At 47.0% G+C, this 22,142-nt stretch overlaps 6 protein-coding genes across 6 annotated transcripts; 4 read left to right on the top strand and 2 right to left on the bottom strand.

Moving 5' to 3' along the window:
- Positions 1–559: 559 nt before the first annotated feature.
- On the top strand, positions 560–3,148 carry F5Y00DRAFT_272427 (putative pantothenate transporter; the record flags this gene model as incomplete). The annotated part of the gene is made up of 11 exons (XM_048012973.1): positions 560–835; positions 906–1,007; positions 1,073–1,150; positions 1,259–1,346; positions 1,396–1,482; positions 1,534–1,627; positions 1,683–1,750; positions 1,808–1,911; positions 2,062–2,186; positions 2,255–2,466; positions 2,605–3,148. 11 exons carry the CDS (start codon positions 560–562, stop codon positions 2,967–2,969), a joined length of 1,599 nt encoding a protein of 532 aa, XP_047868715.1. The 3' UTR covers positions 2,970–3,148.
- A 1,187-nt stretch (positions 3,149–4,335) lies between these two features.
- F5Y00DRAFT_250997 (MFS general substrate transporter) lies at positions 4,336–6,212 on the top strand (the record flags this gene model as incomplete). The annotated part of the gene is made up of 3 exons (XM_048009791.1): positions 4,336–4,530; positions 4,714–5,791; positions 5,875–6,212. The coding sequence occupies 3 exons, from the start codon at positions 4,336–4,338 to the stop codon at positions 6,210–6,212; spliced, it is 1,611 nt and encodes a 536-aa protein (XP_047868716.1).
- A 188-nt stretch (positions 6,213–6,400) lies between these two features.
- Positions 6,401–10,669, bottom strand: F5Y00DRAFT_272435 (DUF1765-domain-containing protein; the record flags this gene model as incomplete). Its single annotated transcript, XM_048012974.1, has 2 exons — positions 6,401–8,040; positions 8,100–10,669. The coding sequence occupies 2 exons, from the start codon at positions 10,667–10,669 to the stop codon at positions 6,939–6,941; spliced, it is 3,672 nt and encodes a 1,223-aa protein (XP_047868717.1). The 3' UTR covers positions 6,401–6,938.
- Positions 10,670–13,915: 3,246 nt separating this feature from the next.
- Positions 13,916–14,616, top strand: F5Y00DRAFT_154698 (uncharacterized protein). Its single transcript, XM_048004591.1, has 2 exons — positions 13,916–14,260; positions 14,315–14,616. Exons 1-2 carry the CDS (start codon positions 14,136–14,138, stop codon positions 14,529–14,531), a joined length of 342 nt encoding a protein of 113 aa, XP_047868718.1. The 5' UTR covers positions 13,916–14,135; the 3' UTR covers positions 14,532–14,616.
- Positions 14,314–15,886, bottom strand: F5Y00DRAFT_154696 (Brix-domain-containing protein). The gene is made up of 3 exons (XM_048004590.1): positions 15,802–15,886; positions 15,653–15,736; positions 14,314–15,563 (listed from the first exon to the last, which is right to left on the bottom strand). The coding sequence occupies exons 1-3, from the start codon at positions 15,813–15,815 to the stop codon at positions 14,702–14,704; spliced, it is 960 nt and encodes a 319-aa protein (XP_047868719.1). The 5' UTR covers positions 15,816–15,886; the 3' UTR covers positions 14,314–14,701.
- A 2,853-nt stretch (positions 15,887–18,739) lies between these two features.
- Positions 18,740–21,001, top strand: F5Y00DRAFT_154710 (uncharacterized protein). Its single transcript, XM_048004592.1, has 8 exons — positions 18,740–19,192; positions 19,271–19,406; positions 19,464–19,645; positions 19,702–19,738; positions 19,793–19,860; positions 19,919–20,301; positions 20,358–20,425; positions 20,489–21,001. Exons 1-8 carry the CDS (start codon positions 19,103–19,105, stop codon positions 20,938–20,940), a joined length of 1,416 nt encoding a protein of 471 aa, XP_047868720.1. The 5' UTR covers positions 18,740–19,102; the 3' UTR covers positions 20,941–21,001.
- Positions 21,002–22,142: the final 1,141 nt, after the last annotated feature.

The following is a 22,142-nucleotide window of genomic DNA, read 5'->3' on the forward strand; positions in this document are numbered from 1 at the left end:
GTCACTTCTGCGCAGTTCGTGAGACTTAATATGAGCTAATCGAAGTCGTGATCATCCCGGCTGATGGCGAATCTCGGGGGCGCACTCTGATCGGTCGAGAGCTCCAACCCCAACTCCCAATCCCCTACCATTCTATCGGAAAGGACCCCGGAGTGTCTCATTTCAGCACGTTGGTATCAACGATAATAAGAAGATAGACGGGATGTTTTGGGTCTTTCTATAGCGACTAGTACGCACCACTCCAACACGTCTATTTCGTAGAATTGATGCTAGTAGATAATATCAACTAGGTATAATGTCGTATCTTGGCAAGCCTGTAGCAAGAAATTCGTAATAATAGTGGGCAATGATTCTATGATCATTACTGAGCTTCTGCTGTGTTTTTTTTTTTTCTTTTTTTTTTTTTTTGTCGTTCGTCGTTCTTCAACTCGCCCTCAGACTTAAAAGATGCAGCTTATTTGAGACGCTGCTGCATTACATAAATAATAATCTTCCAATCCGAGCAATCTCCTTTTTCTCCGGATAGAAGGTTGTGGTTTCCTAATCCCAGAAAAAGAAGATGTCGAGTTCAAAGACGACTGTACCAACGTCTTCCGAGGCTGCTGTAGATTCCAGTTCCAGCAGCGTCAATGATGGATTCCACCACGCCCCAAGAGGCGAAGTAACTGACGATGTATCCGCCGGCGAGGCCATCGATGGGTATGATGCCGAACGCATGCGTGCGCGTACTGCATTAACAGCAGAAGAAGAGAAGAAGCTCATTCGACGAATTGACTGGCATCTTATGCCTTTATGTTCTATCATCTTCATGTTCAAGAACTTGGATTCGGACAACGTAAGCTTTATATCACATCCCTAGCCATAATCTAGAAGCAAGAGAGCAAGACTAACATGAGCGGCTCAAGGTTTCAAACGCTCGTATTATGAATAGGGGAACCCCTGATAATATCATGACGCAGTTAGGATTGACGTCTGATGAATATGCTTTAGTTACTGTCTTATACTATGTGAGTTTAGTTAACTATGATAATATTAAGTGCGATTGATGATGAAAACTCACTATGCCAAACAGATACCATACATCGTCGGAGAAGCACCTTCAAACCTACTGCTCAAGAAATTCTCACCTTCGCATTGGCAGTCGAGAATTGTAAGCACCCCTGATGAGTCTTTAACTACCTCTCTGGCACCCATATCGAGAGCAACACCTATGCCTGTAACTCTTATTATGTGGACGCTAACGATGAACTACCTATAGATGATTACGTGGGGAATTATGCTAGCATGCCATGTCGCCGTTAAGAATAAAGAGGGTCTATATGTGACGAGGTTTCTTCTAGGTTTAGGTGAGGAATCTTAAACCGCAGGACGAGGCTCTGCTAACCATTACCTTAGCGGAGGCTGGAATGTTTCCGGGAGTTATACTGCAAATGACCTACTGGTATCGACCAGATGAAATGTCTCTTAGGCTTCTCTATTTCTGTGGGTATATGCGAAATAAATACTTTTTTTTAGAGCTAATATATATCCCAGACATATGCGGAAATTTGAGCGGAATATTTAGTGGAATCCTTGCATTCGCCTTTGACCATGCTTCGGGAGCAGGAGGGTTGTCTGGATGGCAGTGGTAAGACTGCTGACAGCTCTTATAACCTATTGCTCAGATCGCTAATATTCGTCAGGTTATTCCTGGTTGAAGCAATAGCAACAATTATCGTGGGGGTTGGTGTATGGTTCCTTTTACCGGACTGTAAGTTAATTTGGCTGGACGACGCTACGGCCTTCAGCACTGACAGAGTCTCGATAGTCCCCGAGACAGCGTCCTGGTTGACGGATAAGGAGAAAGCATTCATACAAGCGCGCCTCCCATCGAATTCTCCAAGAGCCGCGGAACAGGACTTCAAGCTTAGTGTATGTAAAACGTCGATTTTCCCCTCTTGTTCTCTTCTTAGGCCGCCAATGATAGGGGTCAGAAACACATGACCCCATTTGATCTAAGAGCTGCTACTCGCAACACATATTTGAAGGGGAAAAGAAATGCTAATATTTACATTATCATAGGAAATCGTTTCATCATTGAAGGACAAGAGATTGTGGCTCTTTACATTTATCTGGGCTTTCTTCACCGTTGGGACTTCAGGGGTGCGCTTCTATCAGCCAACAGTCATTGCAGACCTTGGGTTTACGTAAGTCTCTCCTAATCCACGAGGGATATACGGACGGGGATTTTGTTGATTCTGACGACATATTTCAGTTCGATCGCGCAGGCGCAGCTTCTTAACCTCCCCATCACGATCCTAGGCCTCATCGTGATCGGCGTATCTGGGGTCTTCGCCGATAACGGCCGGCTCCCGAGACCGCTATACCCGCTCTCTTTCCTCACTATCATTCTCGCGTGTTACGGGGTTCTAATAGCATACCCTGGTACCGGCGCTGTTTATGCGGCGACTATGATTGGCAACGCTGGTATGTAACGCTGAGAGATCCGTTTTTCCCTATTCGTCGGTCTGTCTTGCGAGACAGTGTATGCTCATTGAGATCTCGAGACATAAACAAACCCGTTAGCCCCTTAATAACAGAAGTAATTATTAACATTTGTTACAGTTACGAGTGCCTGGTACCCCATGATGTGGCCGTGGCGTGTCCAGACGACTAGCCGAGCGACTGGGTCTGCATTCTCCATTGGCTTTGTAAATAGCTACGGCCAGATCGGAGGTGCTATCGGTCCTCAGATCTTCAGGAGTGCTTACGCCCCACGGTACCAAATATCTTTTGCTATAGCTATGGCTCTCGTGGCATGCTGCATGATCACTACCCTAATAACCTGGTGGGTCACCCGCCAGACTGAGAGCGATACGCGCAAGCTCAAGCTGGCGAGAATTGCCGCTGCCAAGAAGGATGATACTATCCTGGACGATGTGGTGGATAATGACTTGAAGAAAAAAAGTGATATATCTGCGGAAGTTTGATAGCACATCAAATTCAAGTGGGGATAGTGACGTCCGGGATAAACTTGTATGTAGTATAGAAGATCAGTTCCAGACCGTTACATTTGGATCGAGAGAATACCAGAAGCCAACAGGACGACTCCCGTTCAAATAGATAAGGACCAAAGCCCACAAGATTGGACGTTTGAATAAATGGAGTTTATGGATGCGTTCCACAACCTTCTGCTACTTGATACGACCTTTATACGAGCTGGGTAGGTTATATACCAGTAAGGTCCACATTGGATGGAAAAAGAGTACCAGGCTGTCCCCTTTAGGGTTCGCTTGAACATCAAGATGCAGTTGTAAGCCCGTACTTAAACCTTTTCGGATGCCCGGGAAAAGATATCTAACCCGAGAAGCTGGACTCCACGACCCCATTACCATATTCCGGGCCGGGTTATGCTGCATGTGTAAATATAGGAGGGAGCCGACATATTCACGGCTCTTCATTGGCTGGGCCGTAGCACACCTACCACCGAATATCGGGAGAAGTTCATTCGCGACCCCTGAATTTTTCGACCGGGTCAAAAACTACCGGGGACGTAGGATATGTAATGCGTTCCGCACGTTCCTACATATAACCGTGTCCATATCCCAGAAAAAGCGACCTACCCCAAGGACTTACCAGTTATATCCCTTCAAAATTTCGTCTTCTGCACACACCCACACCATCTTCCTCGTGTGGGTAATCTCGGTATGCTAATCCGGCCCCGGCCTTGGGCACCAACATCTTGGAATTATACGCACGACTCGCGTCGAGCTAAGAACTTTCTTGCTTCATAAGCCCGCCAAGCGCAGAGAGGTAAATAAACTCGAGTAAGTATTGACAGACCTTATCTCCAGCTTACAAATTTGGAAGTCCGGACCCGATATGATGAAAATGCGCATATATCATCGCCGTTTAACCAATCAGATGGAGAATGTGGTTCCTGTTACTTAAAAACGCGGCCGTCAATCGCGATCTTCGAGGACGTCATGTCGTACGCATGCCGTAGTCGAGATTACACTACCTTGACCGACCTCACATCGTGATGAGCTGTCCGGAGCATCCTCATCAAGTCGTTATCTCAGGCACAAAATCTAGATTAATCAGGTACCTATCGTGAGTGGGTGTGTGTGGATGGGATAAGACTGAAGTGAGCTGTCTCATGCATGCAGACCCTGAAGAGAATGTTGCGATATCGCCTTGATTCCTTCCCACGCACAACTTTTAAGGAGGAAACCAAGCACTCCCTAGAGATGGAATAAACCATGATCTCGTCTCAAGTTCTTTGCCGTCTTTTCTCCCCTTGATTTATATTTCCCACCGTCAGTTGCTAGCACGCGAAGGATAGACAACTAAAGCATGCGGGAAGTTATCCGCGAGACCAGCATCGGGCAGATCGCGCGCCTAGTCTTCGGCCGCAAAGATCTGTTCCCTTACCCAGAGGAGCTCCCCTCGTTCCAGCTCCCGGCGAGTCTACGCGCCGGTGGCCAAACCGCACTCCTAGATCGCAAGCTAGAATATGAGCTAAACAAGCAAGAGGCATTCACCTCCCGCGTCGAACAGTCGGTCTTCTCTACGGGTACGGTAACGCCCTGCGAGGAGAAGGATCTTGAAGCTGGTACCTCGCAGATATGGGATAGCGGTTTGCCGAGCCCAGCAGTAGCCGGCAATGCAACCCCTAAAGGCGGTGTGGCGTCCGTCCAGACAATACCCGTGTCCACCACTCCCATACGCGAGCCTGTCATAGTGGACTGGTACGGTGCCACAGACCCGGCCAACCCTGTGAACTGGCCGTTCAGGAAAAAGTTGTTCATCACCACGCAGATGGGCTTATACACCTTTGCCGTTTACATAGGCTCCTCTTTGTACGCCCCAGCAGAGGCAGACGTAATGGCCTCCTTCGGCGCGAGTTACGAAGTGGCTGCACTTGGTATCGCGCTGTATGTGTTTGGATATGGGCTCGGGCCTCTTCTCTGGTCGCCGCTCTCCGAGATGCCAGCAGTCGGACGCTCTGGTATTTTTATAGTGACCTTTTTCATCTTCGTGATGTTAGCACTTGGTGCCTCACTGGTTAATAGCCTAGGCGGGTTGTTCGTGCTTCGCTTTCTGCTGGGCTTTTTCGGGTCGCCTTGCCTTGCTGCAGCTGGTGCTACTCTTGACGACATGTTCGTGGCGTGGAAACTGCCTTATGTGCTGACGATATGGTCGTCGTCGGCGACGTTGGGGCCGGCATTGGGGCCTATTATATCTGGGTTTGCGGTAACGGAGAAGGGTTGGCGATGGAGTGGATGGGAACTCTTCTGGATGGCGGCGCCGGTGTGGACGCTCATGTTCTTGACCCTGCCAGAGACGAACCCAGACACTATCTTACACAGGAGGGCGAACCGTCTTCGAGCTCGTACAGGACGATCTGAGTTGACAAGCAAGGAAGATCTTAAGCGCGCTCATATGAGTGTATCCCAGGAAATTATCTACGCTTTAATCAAGCCCTTTCAGATCAATGCGCTCGACCCTGCCATCCTCTACACCACATGTTACGCCGCAGTTCTCTATGCAACGTACTATTCTTTCTTCGAGGCGTTCCCGATGGTGTTCTCCGACATGCACGGCTTTAATCTTGGAGAGTCCGGTTTGCCGTTCCTGGCTTTTGTTCCAGGTCTTTTCATTGCCGTGTTAGGCTATATTGGCTGGTTCCGACTCAAGGCGGAGTCTGTAATGCGTCGGGAACCCCCGCCTCTATACGGGTTTCCCGAAGCAAGGCTGATTCCGGGAGTGGCGACGACGTTTCTTGCCCCGATCGGGTTGTTCATTTTCGGTGAGCAACGTGTTTTATTATTTATCCTAGACATCTCGCGAACGAATATATAATGCTAATAGACTCCTTTTTCTTGCGATTAGCGTGGACCTCGCGACCAGACATCCACTGGATCGTGCCGATCATTGGCCTCACGATTTTATTTATTTCCATCTTCATCGCATTTCAATGTATGAGCTTCTATATTGCTCGGTGTTATCCGAAATACTCGGCCTCCCTATTTGCCGCCAACACATTCGCACGAAGCTCCTTCGCCGCTGGCTCGATCTTATTCTCTAGGCCCATGTACGAAAAACTCGGCGTGGGAGGAGGAGTAAGTCTGCTTGGCGGCCTCTCGATTCTGTGTGCCATCGGGATGATCTGCTTATACATCTATGGCGATAGGTTAAGAGCTAGAAGTAGGTTCGCTCAGTCGTCTTAATAATTTATAATAGAAAATGTATATGAAAAAAGCAAAATAGTATGGATGGATTAGTTGCGGTTGAAAAAAATCAAGTAATCAGACCAGGTTCAAGAAGAATCAGACAAGAGTATTGGGTTCAAGTCGAACCCACTGTCGGGTAATATTATATAATCCGTCCTGACGGTTGGTTGATGCAATGCTATAATACAAGCTCGAGCTCATGTGCTGGAGTCTATAGACTCTTTCCCATTGAAGGGGCCCCTTTATGTATATACCGATACGGCTATGAACCGAAATTGCAAAGTGCGTTCGCATATCTGCCAGCCTGATCTAATCCGCCCCGAAAGTAAAGTTTTGTATTTTTCTGTCGGTCACTCCAAAGTTATAACCGGTACCTCCTAGCCCTAACCTAGTATATGCTCAAATCTGATGGGGTGTGTTGTGTCATTCCCTGGTCATGAGAAGAAAACTCGAGTTTCTCGGCGCCAGATATGACAATTCCTCAACGCCAGTCAACGATTCGGCTGCAGTTAGAAATAAATATAACCGACCCCTTCCGAATTTTCGAACAATGTATGCGAGGTCAAATAGTTGTCCGAAATGTCGAATTTGCCAAAGGTTAACTCCAAACTCCCCGCAAGGTATCTGGCTCTTTTTACCATAATCCGCAAGAACGAAATCACTCAACATTTTGCAATATGACGCCGGGTATGCAATCAAAGTTCCTGAGTGTTGGAGAGCGAATCAAGGGAGCTTCCTGAAGCCCTCCATCTCAAGAGCTGGTACTTCTACATCGCTCAAACCTGGAACACCTTCGTTTCGTCTTCGATCAACGAAACTATTACATTCGGCAACGACTAGGCTCCATTCAGCCAAGGCTCGGCCGGCATACTTGGCACTCGTAGCATAGACGCCTTTTGGTTCAACTGGTATAACAAGTGGTTCTTGTGTCGGGGCGGTTGAGGCCGGGTTTGGAAGGGACATCTCATCCTTGTTTTCACTAGATCGGCTTATAGGGCTGTGGAGCGGTAGATCCTCGCTGCTCCTCTCAAGAGGACTCATCTGGCTGAAACTCTGCTGGCGGTCAAATGTCATGGAAATGCGAGGAGGTGATGAAGGTACCTCGGATAGATCGGCATTCTTCGCGGAATCGACTAATCCAGGATTAGGGCTTCCGGATACCGCCCGAGTTGGAGCCGGATGACCAGGAGCAGGTGGCGGCGCATTGTCAGCCCGACCCTTTGCAGCGACACAGTATTGTGCAGGGTTTGGTAGCCGCGGGCGAGTGAGGATACGATTGGGCGGAGACATTGTGCCGGCGGGGTTCCATGACAGCGTAAACTTGAAAATAGATTGCATATCTTCGTAAATGGGCGACGAGCCTATGCTGTCCGAGTCAGATGCAGGCGGGCTAATGCTTGCGGAGCTCTTGGAAGGTAAGATTGGTCGAGTACGTGAAGCCGCAGTCTCGCGTCTCACAGATTCTAAATCGCTGCCGGTAGGATTATTACCGCTAAAAGAGAAAATTTTACCTAGAATGCTGCTTCTCTTCTTCTGAAAGCTCGGCTCGATATCGAAGTCAATGGCGCCCATAGATTCGAAGTCAGTTGGTGGGCTTGACTGCAGGTCGGTCTGTGACGATGAAGCGGAAGAGTCAAAGCCCACCATAAGTCCAGGCTGCACGGTAGGCAATTCACTACGAATGATCATGAATCGCTTCCCAGGGGCTGGAAATGATGGCGCGGTTGACGGCGGAAACTTTCCTTGATCTTCTGCAACTTGCTTTAGCCAAAGATAATGCGACCATACAGTCTTGAGGCGTAAGTAAACAACGAAGAAGATTTTGCTGTGGTAGAGTGAGCGAAATACTAGAATTAGGGGATTAGGGGGTCACAAAATCCTTACGCGTCCGAGTCAGTGGCATTACCAGCGTCCCTACATAATCTCCAGCAGAGCAACCGCATATAGTAAGCTCTAACCATAGGGCACCAATTGGTAAATAGCTTATTGAACACCTCCTCTTGAAGTAACCACTCTAGACACACGGTCTCCTTACGTGATTGATTGCTTTCGATAGCGTCCCAGATAGAGAAGATGAAAGAGATAACTCGAATCTCGGACAGCGTATGGTTCGAGTTCAATATTTTCTTACAAACCTCGATCCAGAAGGGCCAATCGACATAGGTGAATCCGGGATGTTGAACGTCAACAAAATTGTCATAAGCCACCAACGCTTCTTCTAGAAAATCGCAAATCGTGAAGCATGCATTGTGGTCGAATTGTGAGGTCCGCTTAGCAGCAGCTTTCATGATAGCCATAAATGACTCGGCAAACGTATTACGTGCGCCTGCGAAAAGTATCGAGGCGCTGGACAGGATGTCTTTCAAGAGCACTATAAGACGATTCTCGCTCATCCCCTTCATGATATTGTTATTCGGCGGCATTGGTAAAGCCATGGCCGACGCATCGGCACCGTGAGCTGCATCTGAGAGGGGAGGCCCTAACATAGCCTCAACAGCTGCCTGGCGGTGTATAGTGGAGTCCAAGATAGAAAGTATCTGGGCATTCACAAGGACAAAACCCGGGGCGCGAGCTTTCTCGACAAAGAGTAAGCCAGATGGCATAAATTCTTCGGCCAGCATGTAATAGTACTTGCAAAATATGAAGAATAAGTCTGTATCGCATCCAGTCCACCTAGAGACCCACGAACCACGCCAGGGGATCCGGGCTGCCATGACCGGTAATGTTGCAGGTTGCTTAAGCAAATTAGACATGGCCCTGACGGAGGACCAACCAAGTCCGCTGACGGCCGGAGGGAAGAATGCTGCGATGGCATCGCTGTCGCCTTGGCCATATCGGGGTAGGCCAAACTCGTCTACAACACGGCGTATCCGATCCGAATTTAAAGACCACAAGCGTACGAGCACGTCCGCAATACCCGGGGCAAAGAAAAAGGCATAAGCGTAAACTTTACCCGCAAAATTGACAAGACTTAAAGGAGCATGTCGAAGCGACAATTTCTCCACCACGATAGACATCTGCGACACCAAGTTTGTAATAAACATAACTTCTACATTATGTTTTGTAGATTCGGCGAGAAAGGTAGAATCCGTGGAATCGAGCGAGGAAGAAGACATATTAGAGCTGGCTCGGGTCCGTTTTTCAAACTCTTCTGTGGAGTTTCGATCTGCCAGTGGACAGAAGCTAGCGTTGCATTGCCGCCATTCTGGTCGCATCATAATAGATGCCATAGCATCAAGTAGGTCAGGTCTGTCAGCTCCTGCAACAGGTTGTTGATTCTTCCCCTCGAGCAGCTCGAGAAGACCTTTCCACCATTTGTCCAGAATGATAGCTCTCCGCTCTAAATCCTCGTGGTGTAACCTCTTATTTGATGAGTGATTTGCATAGTTCCCCAAGAAGCGCATCAACACGCTTCGAACCATATCCATCTTTGCAGCAGCAGGATTGGTGTTGGGTTTTGTCTGCGCTTGGAATTTATGATAATCGTTATCTAACCCTTTAAATGCCGACCAAAGAGGGTCTCGAGATCGTGACGATTTTATGGGCGGGCCATCCTCTGGGAACGTACTATTGCTCGTCTCTGAATTATGTGACTGGCGGGTCTCCGTGGATGGGGGCGCAATGCTAGCCGTTGAGGAAGTAAAACTTTCATTATCAATATGAGTCCTCCCTTTCAGCATACCTGGTTGGCGTGACCTGATCCGACTAAGGTATGTGCCAAATTTACTAATGGATTCGGCTGACTTGTCGCTGTCGCTGCTAGCAGGCGGCGCTGGGCGCTTTCGTGAAGGTCTCTTAAGCTTCATAATTGAGCTGTTGCTAGCTGATCTTTCACGACCAACTCGACCATTAGCCGTTGTTTCCGTCTCGTCTTTCTTTTCTTCCTTCTTTTCGTCTTTCTTGTCGTTGGGCGAGGGCGACCTCGATCCAGATTTCCACGAGCGTTTGGCAAACGATACAAGTGACTCGGATACATTTCTATACGTTTCCTGTGGATTCGGACTCAAGAGCTTAGAGTTGCTACTGCCTTCCTCGTTGCCAGGCCCTTTCTCTGCCACCTCTTCAGAATCCTCCGTGACTTGCAATGACGGTCTACGCGATCGATTCATTGCCGTCTTCCATTTCCCCACCTTGCCTGTCCTGGGCTCGGGGCTGGGCATACTGTCTTCGGTGGGAGTGATCGTAGGTTTCTCATTGGTACTATCGTTCAAGATCCGATCCGAGAAGGAGAAAGTCGGGTCGAAATCCGTGCCAAAGTCGAAAGTTGGTACATCGAAAGAAGATGGGCCAGGGGGGGTGTTGGCGTTCGAAGATCGGTTATGCGAAGAAGTCGAAGTTGACTGGGTTTGATAGGTTTCTGTGGTGGAATTCGAATGAGAATGGCTGGGAGACTGAAATGACTGTTCGGGCTTGACGGTTGGTAGGACCGAAGCAATCAAGGTTGAGCCACTCATTTCATGGCAAGTGTCTCTGCAGCCGGGTGGATCAGCCCAGCTGAGGACAGTTAGAATGTCAGCGGACAGATCTGTTAGTAGATCTACTTCTCAGTCGCCCTGGCGATCGAAAAAGGGGGAATTTCGCAACTTGGATTAGCGATGAGGAGGGGGGTTTGTCTCAAGGTGTCGATACAACGATGTCACCTTAAGTCACCTTAAGTCATTAAGTTAACTGATGCAGCGCAACAATTTCCCCGCTTAGAATATGAAATAGAAAGCAATGGCGAAAATCATGCCGCTCTGTAATATGCGATAGAATAATATGAAGACAGGGCTGGGGGGGTTAAAAATTATAGGCACAAACGAATGTGGACGCAAAAAGGTGAATAACGAAAGATCGAGAGCAACGTACAGGTTAAGCTAGCAAATTGGTGTTTCAAAAGCTGAAGGCACGCCCGGACTGGGTTATTCACGGCACGGCCCAAAAGTTGCCCGTACTAGGAGGTATGTAGGTAAAGAAGTACCTTGTGGGGCTAGCGCTTAGGTTAGTGACTGCGGTCTTGGTTGTAATAAGGCGGCTCTCTCTCAGCCGAGGCGCACTGCAGGTGCAAACTAAGATAAACAATAATGAGATAATTGCGCGTCCGACATGGTAGAAGGTATCTAATAATTGGATAGCTGTTTTATTATATTTCGTAGGTATTACTAATATACCTACATAGGTACCTAATCTACCAGCTTCCATGTACTTACAATTAATAAAGTACATAAGTAAGTAAATATTACATCCAGTAATTCAAATAGTTAGGTACCTATGGTATATTAGGTAGGTATCTAGGTATGTACCTATTAGTGACTTTCCCCGCTTACAACCACAACTAGTGTATAATTGCAGTTTAATAGGTAGTTAATAAGAAGTAGGTGTGGCAATAGTCACGATACAAAACGAGCTTCGAAGAGCGTAATAATGATGCCATTACGTGTTTTGCCTTTAAATGCTGCTCATCCTCCCTGCCTCCCCAGAAAGGACACCCACAAATACGTGTGAAGATCAATTGATACACGTACACATTTCATAGAGATCGGCAAGCCTGCCAGGTCTATGAGCTAGGATGCTCCAATGAATGGAGGACAAAGCCAACAGACTTCAATAAATGTCCGGCAACCATGAATTAATATTCAATGGCCACAGGGTAAGACAACAGTTGAAAACAACTACGGATTCTTAATGGCTTAGTCATAACTATCTAAGTAAGTAACTTCGAAAAGGGGCTCTGCGAGGTGCTTATATCTACCACCAAAAAAAGGCAAGCTTGATTTAGACGCCTATATTGTCACACCTCATCATATACTACTATTACTACACTGTTAGTATATTATTTTAAACATAAGTCAAACGTTGGTGTTAAATATTTAGATGTACTGACAGAAGTTTAAATAAATTGACTTCCTGTTATCTTACTTATATGTTGGCCAAAGCTTTTACCCCTTAACACGTTTGATTTTCTTCCATCCATGCGCAGATACTTAGTACACGTGTAAAAGCAACCAAATTTTGAATGGCTTTAAAGACTTGCCACCTTTGGTTGTGGACATGTCATCTAACGACATTTCGGTCTTGTTTGTCTGTCGATTTACATCACAACAGTCATATCTTGACTAAGCAGCTAATCAATTCTTTGTGCAAGCTGAGACTTGGCAACACGGCAAGCTGGGCAACATGGCAAGCTGAACTTGCTTCTTCCCTAATTGTACTAGTACAACCCAATAACACCAATTTTACGGAAATTTCAATAATTAGTACACCTGAATAGCACACATTGGCCACTTTCAAGACACGAAACTGCGAAAAAATTAGGACTAGGGAAATGCAAAACTCTAGATAGTGCTGTTGGATGTTTAAGGCCTATTTGTGACAAGCCTACCCATATAAAGCTATCACTTACAGCCGGAGTCCAAATTCAAGATAGATAGGGACCTTTTTGATTGCTACCTACAGGGGTATATCATGTACAATGCATATGTATGTACAAACCTACATAAAGCACGGGATGAAATGACGTGACATGATATGCAAGGGTTTAATTATAGCACTCATGGGCTGCATGAATGGACCGTTTACTGCAATTACTTCATAATGCGCTGAATATGACAAGAGGCAGTTATATTAAGCTATCGAGATTTATATTCTTGAAATAAACACTCTAATATATTATTAAAGATAAACCCCAAGCTTCCTATGAACCACTAACTACCATATGTATATTATCCCCGTCTCATTTAATCAATCCAGATGCCTCTTTAAAACTAACATTCAATTAGCCTAGTTATAAGCCCCTTAGATTCAAGTTTGCGGCAGGAAATACTCGGACATTGACGGGAAATTCCATATTATCATCATCGGGTGAGTATCGTCGTCGCCATCTCAGGTCCGCTGTCGTAGAACATACCAAGGCCGCTTATGTGAGACAACATTTTCGTACATTCTCGTGGCCGGCAGAATCCGTTAAGACTCATGATATCTTCGTTGCCGCCGAAGAATTTTCCGCGGCAACGTAACGTAAACTCGACGCAAGGGGTTTAATATATCGGTGGGATATGTCCTCAAGTGCCAGCGAGACACGGTGGAGTAAATCTATCAAGGCTATCTCCAATCAAAATTAATGGTGAACGTTTTGAACAAATCAGACTACTTTGATTTTAAGAGATACTCCACCGTGTCTGGCTGGCACTTGAGGACATACTATTATATATGACTGAATTCAAGTATAGGTAAAATAGACGTATGTTGCTAGCCTCTTCTTAGGTTGTTTTTGTCACCCGAGGTCTCTCGGTGAGCTCTCCTTTAACTACCTAAGGTAAATGTAGTGCGCAATTGGAAACTTCCCGGTCCCTGCTGCGATAATTGATACTGGCGCAATGATCCTGTGCATTATCATGTCCGGTCAATGAACCACGGCTACTCCGAATAGTCTATCAAAATGCATCTTTGGGGTTATCAAGTGTAAATTCCGCCGATGCCTAAACTTCCAATTCGAAATTCTAGCAATCAAGACGTGCCACGGCTATATTACAAATTCATTGTCGACCATATGATCTCTAAGTTATTATATAGAGAAGAGAGCTGTTGTCAAACAACGGAACCTTAGTAGTTATGTCATCTACCGAAAATAGTGGGTCCCGGCTCCGAGAAATCGGGGTCGCTCTTTTCGGGGCAATGCTATCGGCCGATTTCATCAATCCACAATAGCTTTCAATATGGTGCGATTCCACCCATGTTTAAACAGACTTTGGTATCTTTCTAGAAATATAAAAACTAAGTCATTCTCTGGTGATAAGAATATATATTTTACAGTCATAATCACCTAGCACTGAATACAACTATCCTTCAACCAAATCAATCTTTAGTATCTGTTTATCTCCTGCGTATTCCAACATCATCTAGCACTTACAAAAAGCAATATTTGGGAGAGCCTTAATAACCATGGCCCATAATTCTGGTGTTGACCGCGACAACAAGCTCGCAGCTCTTAACTCCGCCACCTTGGGCGCCGAGATGCCTCAAATAACACTCCCGGACGGAAGTAAAGTACAAACCGGGACTGTGGGGTCCGTCTCTCTCCCCATAGTTTTTAATACAACCCGCTAACCCGAAGTCTACAGTGCTCTACTCATAAACATACGCGCTTACAACGAAGCGCATAAAGTTGGAGACAAAGATAAGAAGGCGCAGCTAGAGGAGTCGATGCGCGCGACACTGCCGCTTCTGGATAAAGTTGGCATGTTCGATCTTTTCCCAGCAGAGGAGTGGATTTCAGGAGACAACGAAGGTCGGAAGGTCGTAGGCAAAATGTACCAAGAATTCAAGTCACGGCGGTAGGGGGGGCACGAGATGCTATTAATTTAGCTGTGGGAAGAAGATCGGACGACGTATAGATATCATCAACGGGAAACTCCCAACTCCACAAGACATGTACATGTAATGTAGTAATACCAATCAATCAACCCAGCCAGAACGCCATTCCATGCGCTTCATCCGCAAAAAGCCAATTACTTCTTTTGACGTTTCAAGGCGTCCTCGTCGATAGCGGGATCTGCCATTTCCTCATCATCCAGATCTCGGCTTCTCTTGAGTCCTTTCATCTTCCTCGTCTGCAACTCGCTGAGATCCTGTTTACCAAGGTGGATGCGACCGATCTTATCTCCAATGCTGTCCGTCGATACGTTCTTCTTAGTCTTCTCTTCGCCCACCTTAACCGTCTTCATAGCTTCCTTTAATATCGCCTCCTCTGGCTCCCTCATCCGTCCAACGCGTAGGTCCATGCGAGGGCCCATCTCCTCTACTTCCACTCTGGGGAGCCGCTGTCCGCTGCGCTTTGTCGAGATGAGGTAGATGCGCAGGTGAATCGCCGGCTTTACAGCATCGCCTACGGGCTCTTCGGCTGACACAGACACGATGTACTGTAGGCCCTCTACATCAATTTTGTCGCTCGTAGCGTCGCCTTTAAACAGATCGATCAACATGCTCTTGGCCATCGTATACTCGTTTGCGACGGGGCTCTCAAAGGCAGTCCCCGAAAATAGCATCATCGGCCGTAAACCGACAGCAAACTTGCGACCCTTGAATTGGGAAATTCGCCGGTAGCTCTCTGGATCTAGATGAAACTCTAACATATCGAGGATCTTACTTGCAAACGTGCGCGCTAAAGTTAACGTATGCGGGCGCTTTTTGGAGCTGCTGCCAAATACGAGTAGTGACGTATCGTTTTTCTCGCTAAAGAACTCGAGCGAGGCGGGATCTTCGAACGGGTGGATAGCATTTTTCTTGGTAAACTTCTTTGCGAGTGGCTGGCGTAAGGAATAGAGATCGGTTAAGGCATCTTGCACGACTTGCGAACAAGTAGTTCCGCGACTAAAATGTCAATCAGTCTTCCGGTATATGATAATGATATACGAGAAGGATTCTCTCGCAATATCGGGGATCTAGATTGAATAGCATACAGGAAAAGAGCAGTCTTGGGGTTCTCGACTACTTTCGGGGCTTTCTTCTCGAGTGCTCGTTTCGAGCGCGCATTTCGGGGTTTTCTAAGGAAGCTTCGTTAGCATTTTGTACATATCCATTTTCGGGTATTTGATTGTGTTTTCCATACATTTGTTTCAGCATTGTGTATATGTTCTTGTTTTTTTAATTGAAGCTTCTTCTGGTTGTAGTGAATAGAATGTTGTCGCTAAAAGTTCACGTAGATTGTCTTTCAATTGGAGGGGCCTATGGAAATTTTTAGGACGGCAGAACTTTTTTTAGGTGGGTACCTAACCAAACCAGAATGAGTAGGCGGTGTAAAGCAAACTCTTGGAAGGGACATCCTACCGAATCCCCAATCCCCCAAGCCCCCCACTCCCTCCCCTAAAGCTCTTTTATCAGGGCCAATTGTTAAACTCCAGCCCATATCAGATCTTCACATTTCTTTATCTTCCCCGGCTTTACGCCAAGTTGTTTTCTTTTTGTCGGGTTAGTGTATTTTAACCAATGACTGCCTTGACTACGGTTAGATCCACTGCCACCAACTCACCTGACAAGTCTGACTCCATTAGGATACATGTTCATTTGTTTCCAATTCGGATTTCAAGGCAAAATATATTGCTACGTTGAGCTTGATATAGGCGAGTAGCATTTCGTCAGATACCTGTTATCAGCATGCTAACCTTCCACGCCAAATTCTTCGACGTATTCTAGCGGCTTACTCAAGATACAGTAATCATACAGTACTTTAATTTCCTTGGAGAAATGGTCTTCGGCGTTCGAAGCTAAGGTCTGTCGCTACACGAAACATAGTACGGATCTCAAGCCTCATACTTACTTATCCGGGCTAATGCAGTGGCATTGTTGCGGCTAACTACCTCCTGGTCTTCCTGTTTCCATATCAGTAGCGGTAGTCGTCCTCGGGCTAAGTTGGCCAGGCAATTTAGCCTCAAGCGAACGGCCTGTGCAATACAGAATTTCTTCCACGTGTTGAAGTCGGTCACAGAGACACCGTACGCCGTGGATAATTACGTGATATATATTTGGGTCCTTTGCGATTCTCTAGTTAGATAGCGGCCCGCACTCTAGCTTTCAATCGACCTTGGTTATAGAAGATGGTGCATAACTATTAGCAATAATAACTACCTCCTAGTTAACTCTACTGGCTTAGACAATATAGTTTTTATCGTCATCCCGAAATACACTCGAGTAGCTTCTATTGAAATATATATTTCAAACATATCATGTTATTTGCTCCGATCCCGGTGTGATCTACAGAACGACTTCTTGGGATCGCTAATTCCCTCAACGTCAACTTCAGCGTAGCATCCAAAGAATGCTACGATCGACGGCACGTCTCTAATAGTAGCTATATATCGTAGAGTGGTATGCGCTAATACTGTAACGACCGTAAACATTTCCGAGGTGGAGATGTCCTTTTTAAAATGTCTAGATCATACGGTTATGGGCTGTTACGCATTAGGGCTTACTATGTGTTTGAGGTCGTGATTCAAACACTCAGGCTTTGAATGCGGCTAACTGTGCGTTAAGACTCGTCTCGGGAAGACCATTATCAACTTAATTATTCTTACATATTGACGCGAATCGGGAGCCATGCTACATTTTATTAATAAATCTCTCTGCATTGTTTCCTCCCTTCCACAATGTTGTCCCATAAACCTCATCTCGACAGCTTGGAGATGTAATCTCTGCTAATAGCTAGTGGCCAAGAGCTGCAGTATGTTACCATCGCAGCTAACCCAATGAGGTCGACAGGACCTACACTAATGTGAAGATCTACATACCTTCCGATAATATACAGGAACCGACCTGGTTGCCAGATACGTACGTACCTTCAAGGGGGCGATAGGTTTAGGGTACACATGTATTGTCAAAGCGCATTACATCTTGCCTAACGAATGCTTGTATGTTTAGCCATGTGTGATAGAAACTCACCGACGACATTTCGGGACTTTGGAGATTTGCCGTGGATCTAGCGCGGCGTCTTCTGTTTAGTGTCTTGAGTACCTCGAGCTGTCAGCGCGGATGGAATAAACTTGATCGGACCCTGATTCTCTTTTGAGCTCTGCTTTGTCGGTGTTTAATATCTCAGGTACGCAGCGGAGTAACATGAATCCAGCAGGCCATGTCCTAACTATGGCTTTAGTTGGTAAGAGACGGGTAAGGGAACGAACAGAAGCGGAGCGAACCTAACTTAAATGATTCGAAACAATCATCTGTTAGAGTTTTCGGAACGTTTACCTGGAACACGTTTTTCTTGTGTGCCTATGTGGGCTCCGTGTTTCCGGGGTTTGAGCAACCGCACGTAATAAACAACTACCGGAGTGGATGTTCCACAGATCGTTTTATTATTTACGCCGTTCCAAGACCGGCACGCGGCTACAATTGATTCGGGTTAGAGTATTATTCCCAGCAAATCATCAGCGGCATAGGTACGGAGCTGTCGCGGGGACATTAACCATATCTGGCGTTCCGTCCACCTATGGGGTATCTCTAAAGTGACACTGGCCAGGAACGAGCTTTAAGCCGCATACATAAGATGGTGAGATGAGCAATAGTACACAGCAGATAATGTTTACTATGTACGTACCAGCACTCCGGATAGCCGGGCAGTTCGCATTTGCATGCATGAGGCTACGATAGTAGAGTAGTATTCCGAGTAAATGTTGGATTCTAAGCAACATTTACCCCATTCGGATCTCGCCGGAACAGCCAATGTTGAAAAAAGCTTCGAGAAGCTTAAGCGAACATCACGATGTCACTTCATAATAAGTCGCGGCCCTATCCCTGGTAATTAGGCACACATCTAGCCTCGAAGTTACAAGGGGCAGCACAATAACACCGAATCGCCGGGTCCCAAGTACGTCGGCAAGCCTGGGGGGCGGTATCTCCTGATTCGGCAGGTCTAGAAACTAAAGCACGCATGGACATGATAGTGATAGCCAAGGCCGGAGAACGAAGGCTTGATCGCGGAATTATCGCCACCGGCAGATTGCCGGTTTTGAGCTTAGCTGTAGCTTAGCTGTCACACCAGCTTGCAGACGTCGATGAACCGTACGGACCGGGATGTGTCCCACAAGGCTGGGTTCCTAGAGCAGCCAGAGTTACATTAGTGAATTCCTTTTGCATACGAAAACACGAGGCGTGGGAAGAAATCGGCTACCACTGATCCTGATCGGCACCATGTAGTCCTTCGATATCCTAGTAACGCCTTACCGAGTACACTAGCTTCCGCTGCTACGCATAGACTACTCTCTTTGGAAGTGGGTGGCACTCGATTAGACTTCTCTCCAGAAGATATACCAAGTCTGGGGTTCCCTCCCTTTTAAACTTTTCTATGGTTCTGCGGTGTCATTCGTTTTGTTTCCCCCCTCCCTAAACCTTAGATCTTTCGTTTGCGATCGGGCGGGATGCAGTTCCTTCCGTTGCTTTTGCTATGCCTGACGGCGTTGCAACCAGCGCTGGCCGTTCTCGACGTTACGGGAGCCCCTGATTGTGGTGTAAGTCTTCCGAGGAAGAGGAAGGGAGAGCCCTTCCGAGGAAAGTCTCGGTGAAGACCTGGGCTAAGAGGTGTTTAGTTGAAATGTATCCTAACATCGACTGCCAACTCGGACTGCTCGCCGAGCAACACTACTTGTATCTGCACTACTGCGTCGCTACAAGCCCAAATTACCGAATGCGTGACTGCTAGCTGCTCGATCCGTGATCAGTTATGTGAGTCAAAAAGGAGGCTTGGCTTGTTTATATGACTGATTTGGGTGATGCTACTAGCTACGAAGAAATTCTCGGCGGAAACATGCGGCATAGAAGGCGAGGACAGACGTGAGCTTGTTGTCATCCTTGCGATGGTCTTCGGAGCACTTGGGCTTCTGGCTTTTATTCTACGGTGTGCTGCAAGACTTATTGGGCCACATGATTGGGGCCGTGATGATACTGTTATGTGTTTTGTTATGGTACGCATTTGTGGGCTGGGACCTAATCCATCGAGTTTTTCTAACCTACAACATAGGTCCTTGCGCTTGGCCTTGCAGGTATCTCCATACCAAGTACGTTACCTGCTATAATATCTATGCAGTTTTCCAATGCTAATATTCGACTAGTTAGCAACAACGGGCTGGGTCTCGATATGTGGTTCGTTCCGCATGATAATATAACAGAGGTCCTTCGGGTGAGTTAGCTTCTGCTAACGACCTGTAAGGAAGATTTATTACTGATACAGAGAATAGCTGTATTATTTCGACGAATTGTTATACATCACGGCCCTAGCTCTAACAAAGGTCTCCATTCTCTTCTTCTACCTGAAGGTCTTCCCGAAGCGATCCTTTCGTCTATGCACATATGCTCTCATAGTCATCAATTTGGTTTACGCCGCCACCTACGATCTTCTTCTGATCTTCCAATGTAATCCGATACGTGGCGCCTGGCTACAATGGGACGGCGAATTCGAGACGCAATGTATCAGCATTAATATATTGGGATGGTCTGCCGCAGCTATCAACATCGCTTTGGATCTGGCTGTCATTACGCTTCCGCTCCCCGAGCTGTTCGCTCTGTCCTTGTCACTAAGAAAGAGGTTGCAAATTATTGCTATGTTTGCTGTCGGTTTCTTGTATGCGATTCCCCTGAAAATCCATAGCAAAAGGCACGCACTAACCTGTTCCACAGTATTACAATCGTTAGCATCGTCCGTCTTAACTCCCTTATCCGATTTGGTAACACTCAAAACCTCACGCGTAAGTGCTCCTCCGGCAAGAAATATTTTGGTACGGCCTAATAATCCTAACCCAACCCATTAGAGGACTATGTTGAGACGGGATACTGGTCGACAATCGAAGTTCCCGTAGGTATTATATGCGCATGCATGCCGGCAGTGCGATCACTCTTCAGTCTTGCGCTTCCGAAAATATTTGGTACCACTCGCGCAACCGGCGGCTCGACATTCAACAGCTTCGCCCCATCCTCTTCTGGCAATCGTCTGGGAGAGTCCCGGGCCAAGATCAGCATCAAGCAGGAGTGGACAGTGCTTAGCGAAGGTCCTCCCGAATTCGACGCGGAACGTCACCGACGCAACGATACCGATGTCGAGCTCATGAATGTGGGCGTAGCTACTACCGAGGGTGATGGTCGTCCAACTCGGAAAATGACCCTCTCGAAGCACGGAGGTGCGTGGCGAGGCATGAGCATTCCGGAGCAGCAAGAGGAGCAGTACAAATCGGCCGCTTTCACGCGAGAAAGAGAGTTGCGGTAGAGACTCTGGCGTCGCAGTTTTGTATAAATTAAATTCCAAGCTAGTTCGCTAGGTATTAGATCTTTATAGATATATTGCCTTTTCTTTCTAAATTTTCCTACTAGGTTTTGAGCGGAGAGGATTTATTTCCCCGTGTAATGATTATGGGGTTGTGAGCGGAAGTGATGGGGGAAAAGAGAGCATGGAAATGCGAGGCCCAACGGCGTTACGGAAGTCGAAAAGTTAATGATAAACCATTCAGCACACTACACTACCATCTTATCATTCAGATGGCCCAGCTTGAGTACAGTATTTCTTCCTCATGACACTACGCAAGGTAATGAACATAATGAAAAAAAAAGAAGTCTCTGGGGAGAGATGGTAAATCAAAAATTAAGCCCAAGTATGTTCAGCATTCATGATCGCTGTACATGGACGGAGAGCGTTGCCAAGGCCAATGAAAAAAAGGGACATTGGACAAGGCTCAGCTTCCTACTTCCTAGTGATGACCTATATAGAACCTCACTGGTACAATGTACCAGCAGAGGATTAGCAGCACATATTCCAAAACGGTAAAGGGGGAGGGGGGGGGGACTCACCTGGTAAAGTACGCATATGGAGGCCCTATCTCTCCAGCACTCTGAATCCGTCGCAGAGATCCAGAGCCCAGGTATGTTTTTTCTAACGACGCTTGCGCCGTGTCACAGAGCACGGTGCGAACGAATCGGTTACCGGCGGGAGGCTTCGGGGAGGCCACAACTACCCTCCCCTAGGCGTGAAAAAGCTCCTGGAAGGGCGTAGCCCCCAAGGTCCTTCGTTGCGACCCGAAGGGAAGTGGGAAACTGAAAGGACAGGCAGAAAGTCAATGCACTACTAACTCCCGACCTGCCCAGTTGTTGATGTGGAATAAACAGCGGGTTCAAACCTTCCAGGACTTCCCAAGAAATCCCTAGGCGATTCACCGCCGGCGTGCGAAGGAGTTGTTCCGCTGCGACAACATGGGAATATCGCGACACACGACTTGCCTCATCCGATTTTCCGTCGTCACGGCCAATCGGGCATCCGACAATGGGTTAGTGTTGTCCATACGGACTGCCAACAGGCCACCCCCGGAACATGTCAGGCTGTCGAGAGTTCGCCAGTGCATCGGCTCCCGCTCAACAGTTTTTTTAGAAAAAGATAGGACCCCCGCGTACTGAAAAAGACCTATCAACATTAGCAGA

The sequence above is a fragment of the Daldinia vernicosa genome, assembly GCF_022497035.1.
Source record: "Daldinia vernicosa strain CBS 139.73 unplaced genomic scaffold F5Y00scaffold_5, whole genome shotgun sequence".
In the NCBI taxonomy this organism is placed as follows: Eukaryota; Fungi; Ascomycota; class Sordariomycetes; order Xylariales; family Hypoxylaceae; genus Daldinia; species Daldinia vernicosa.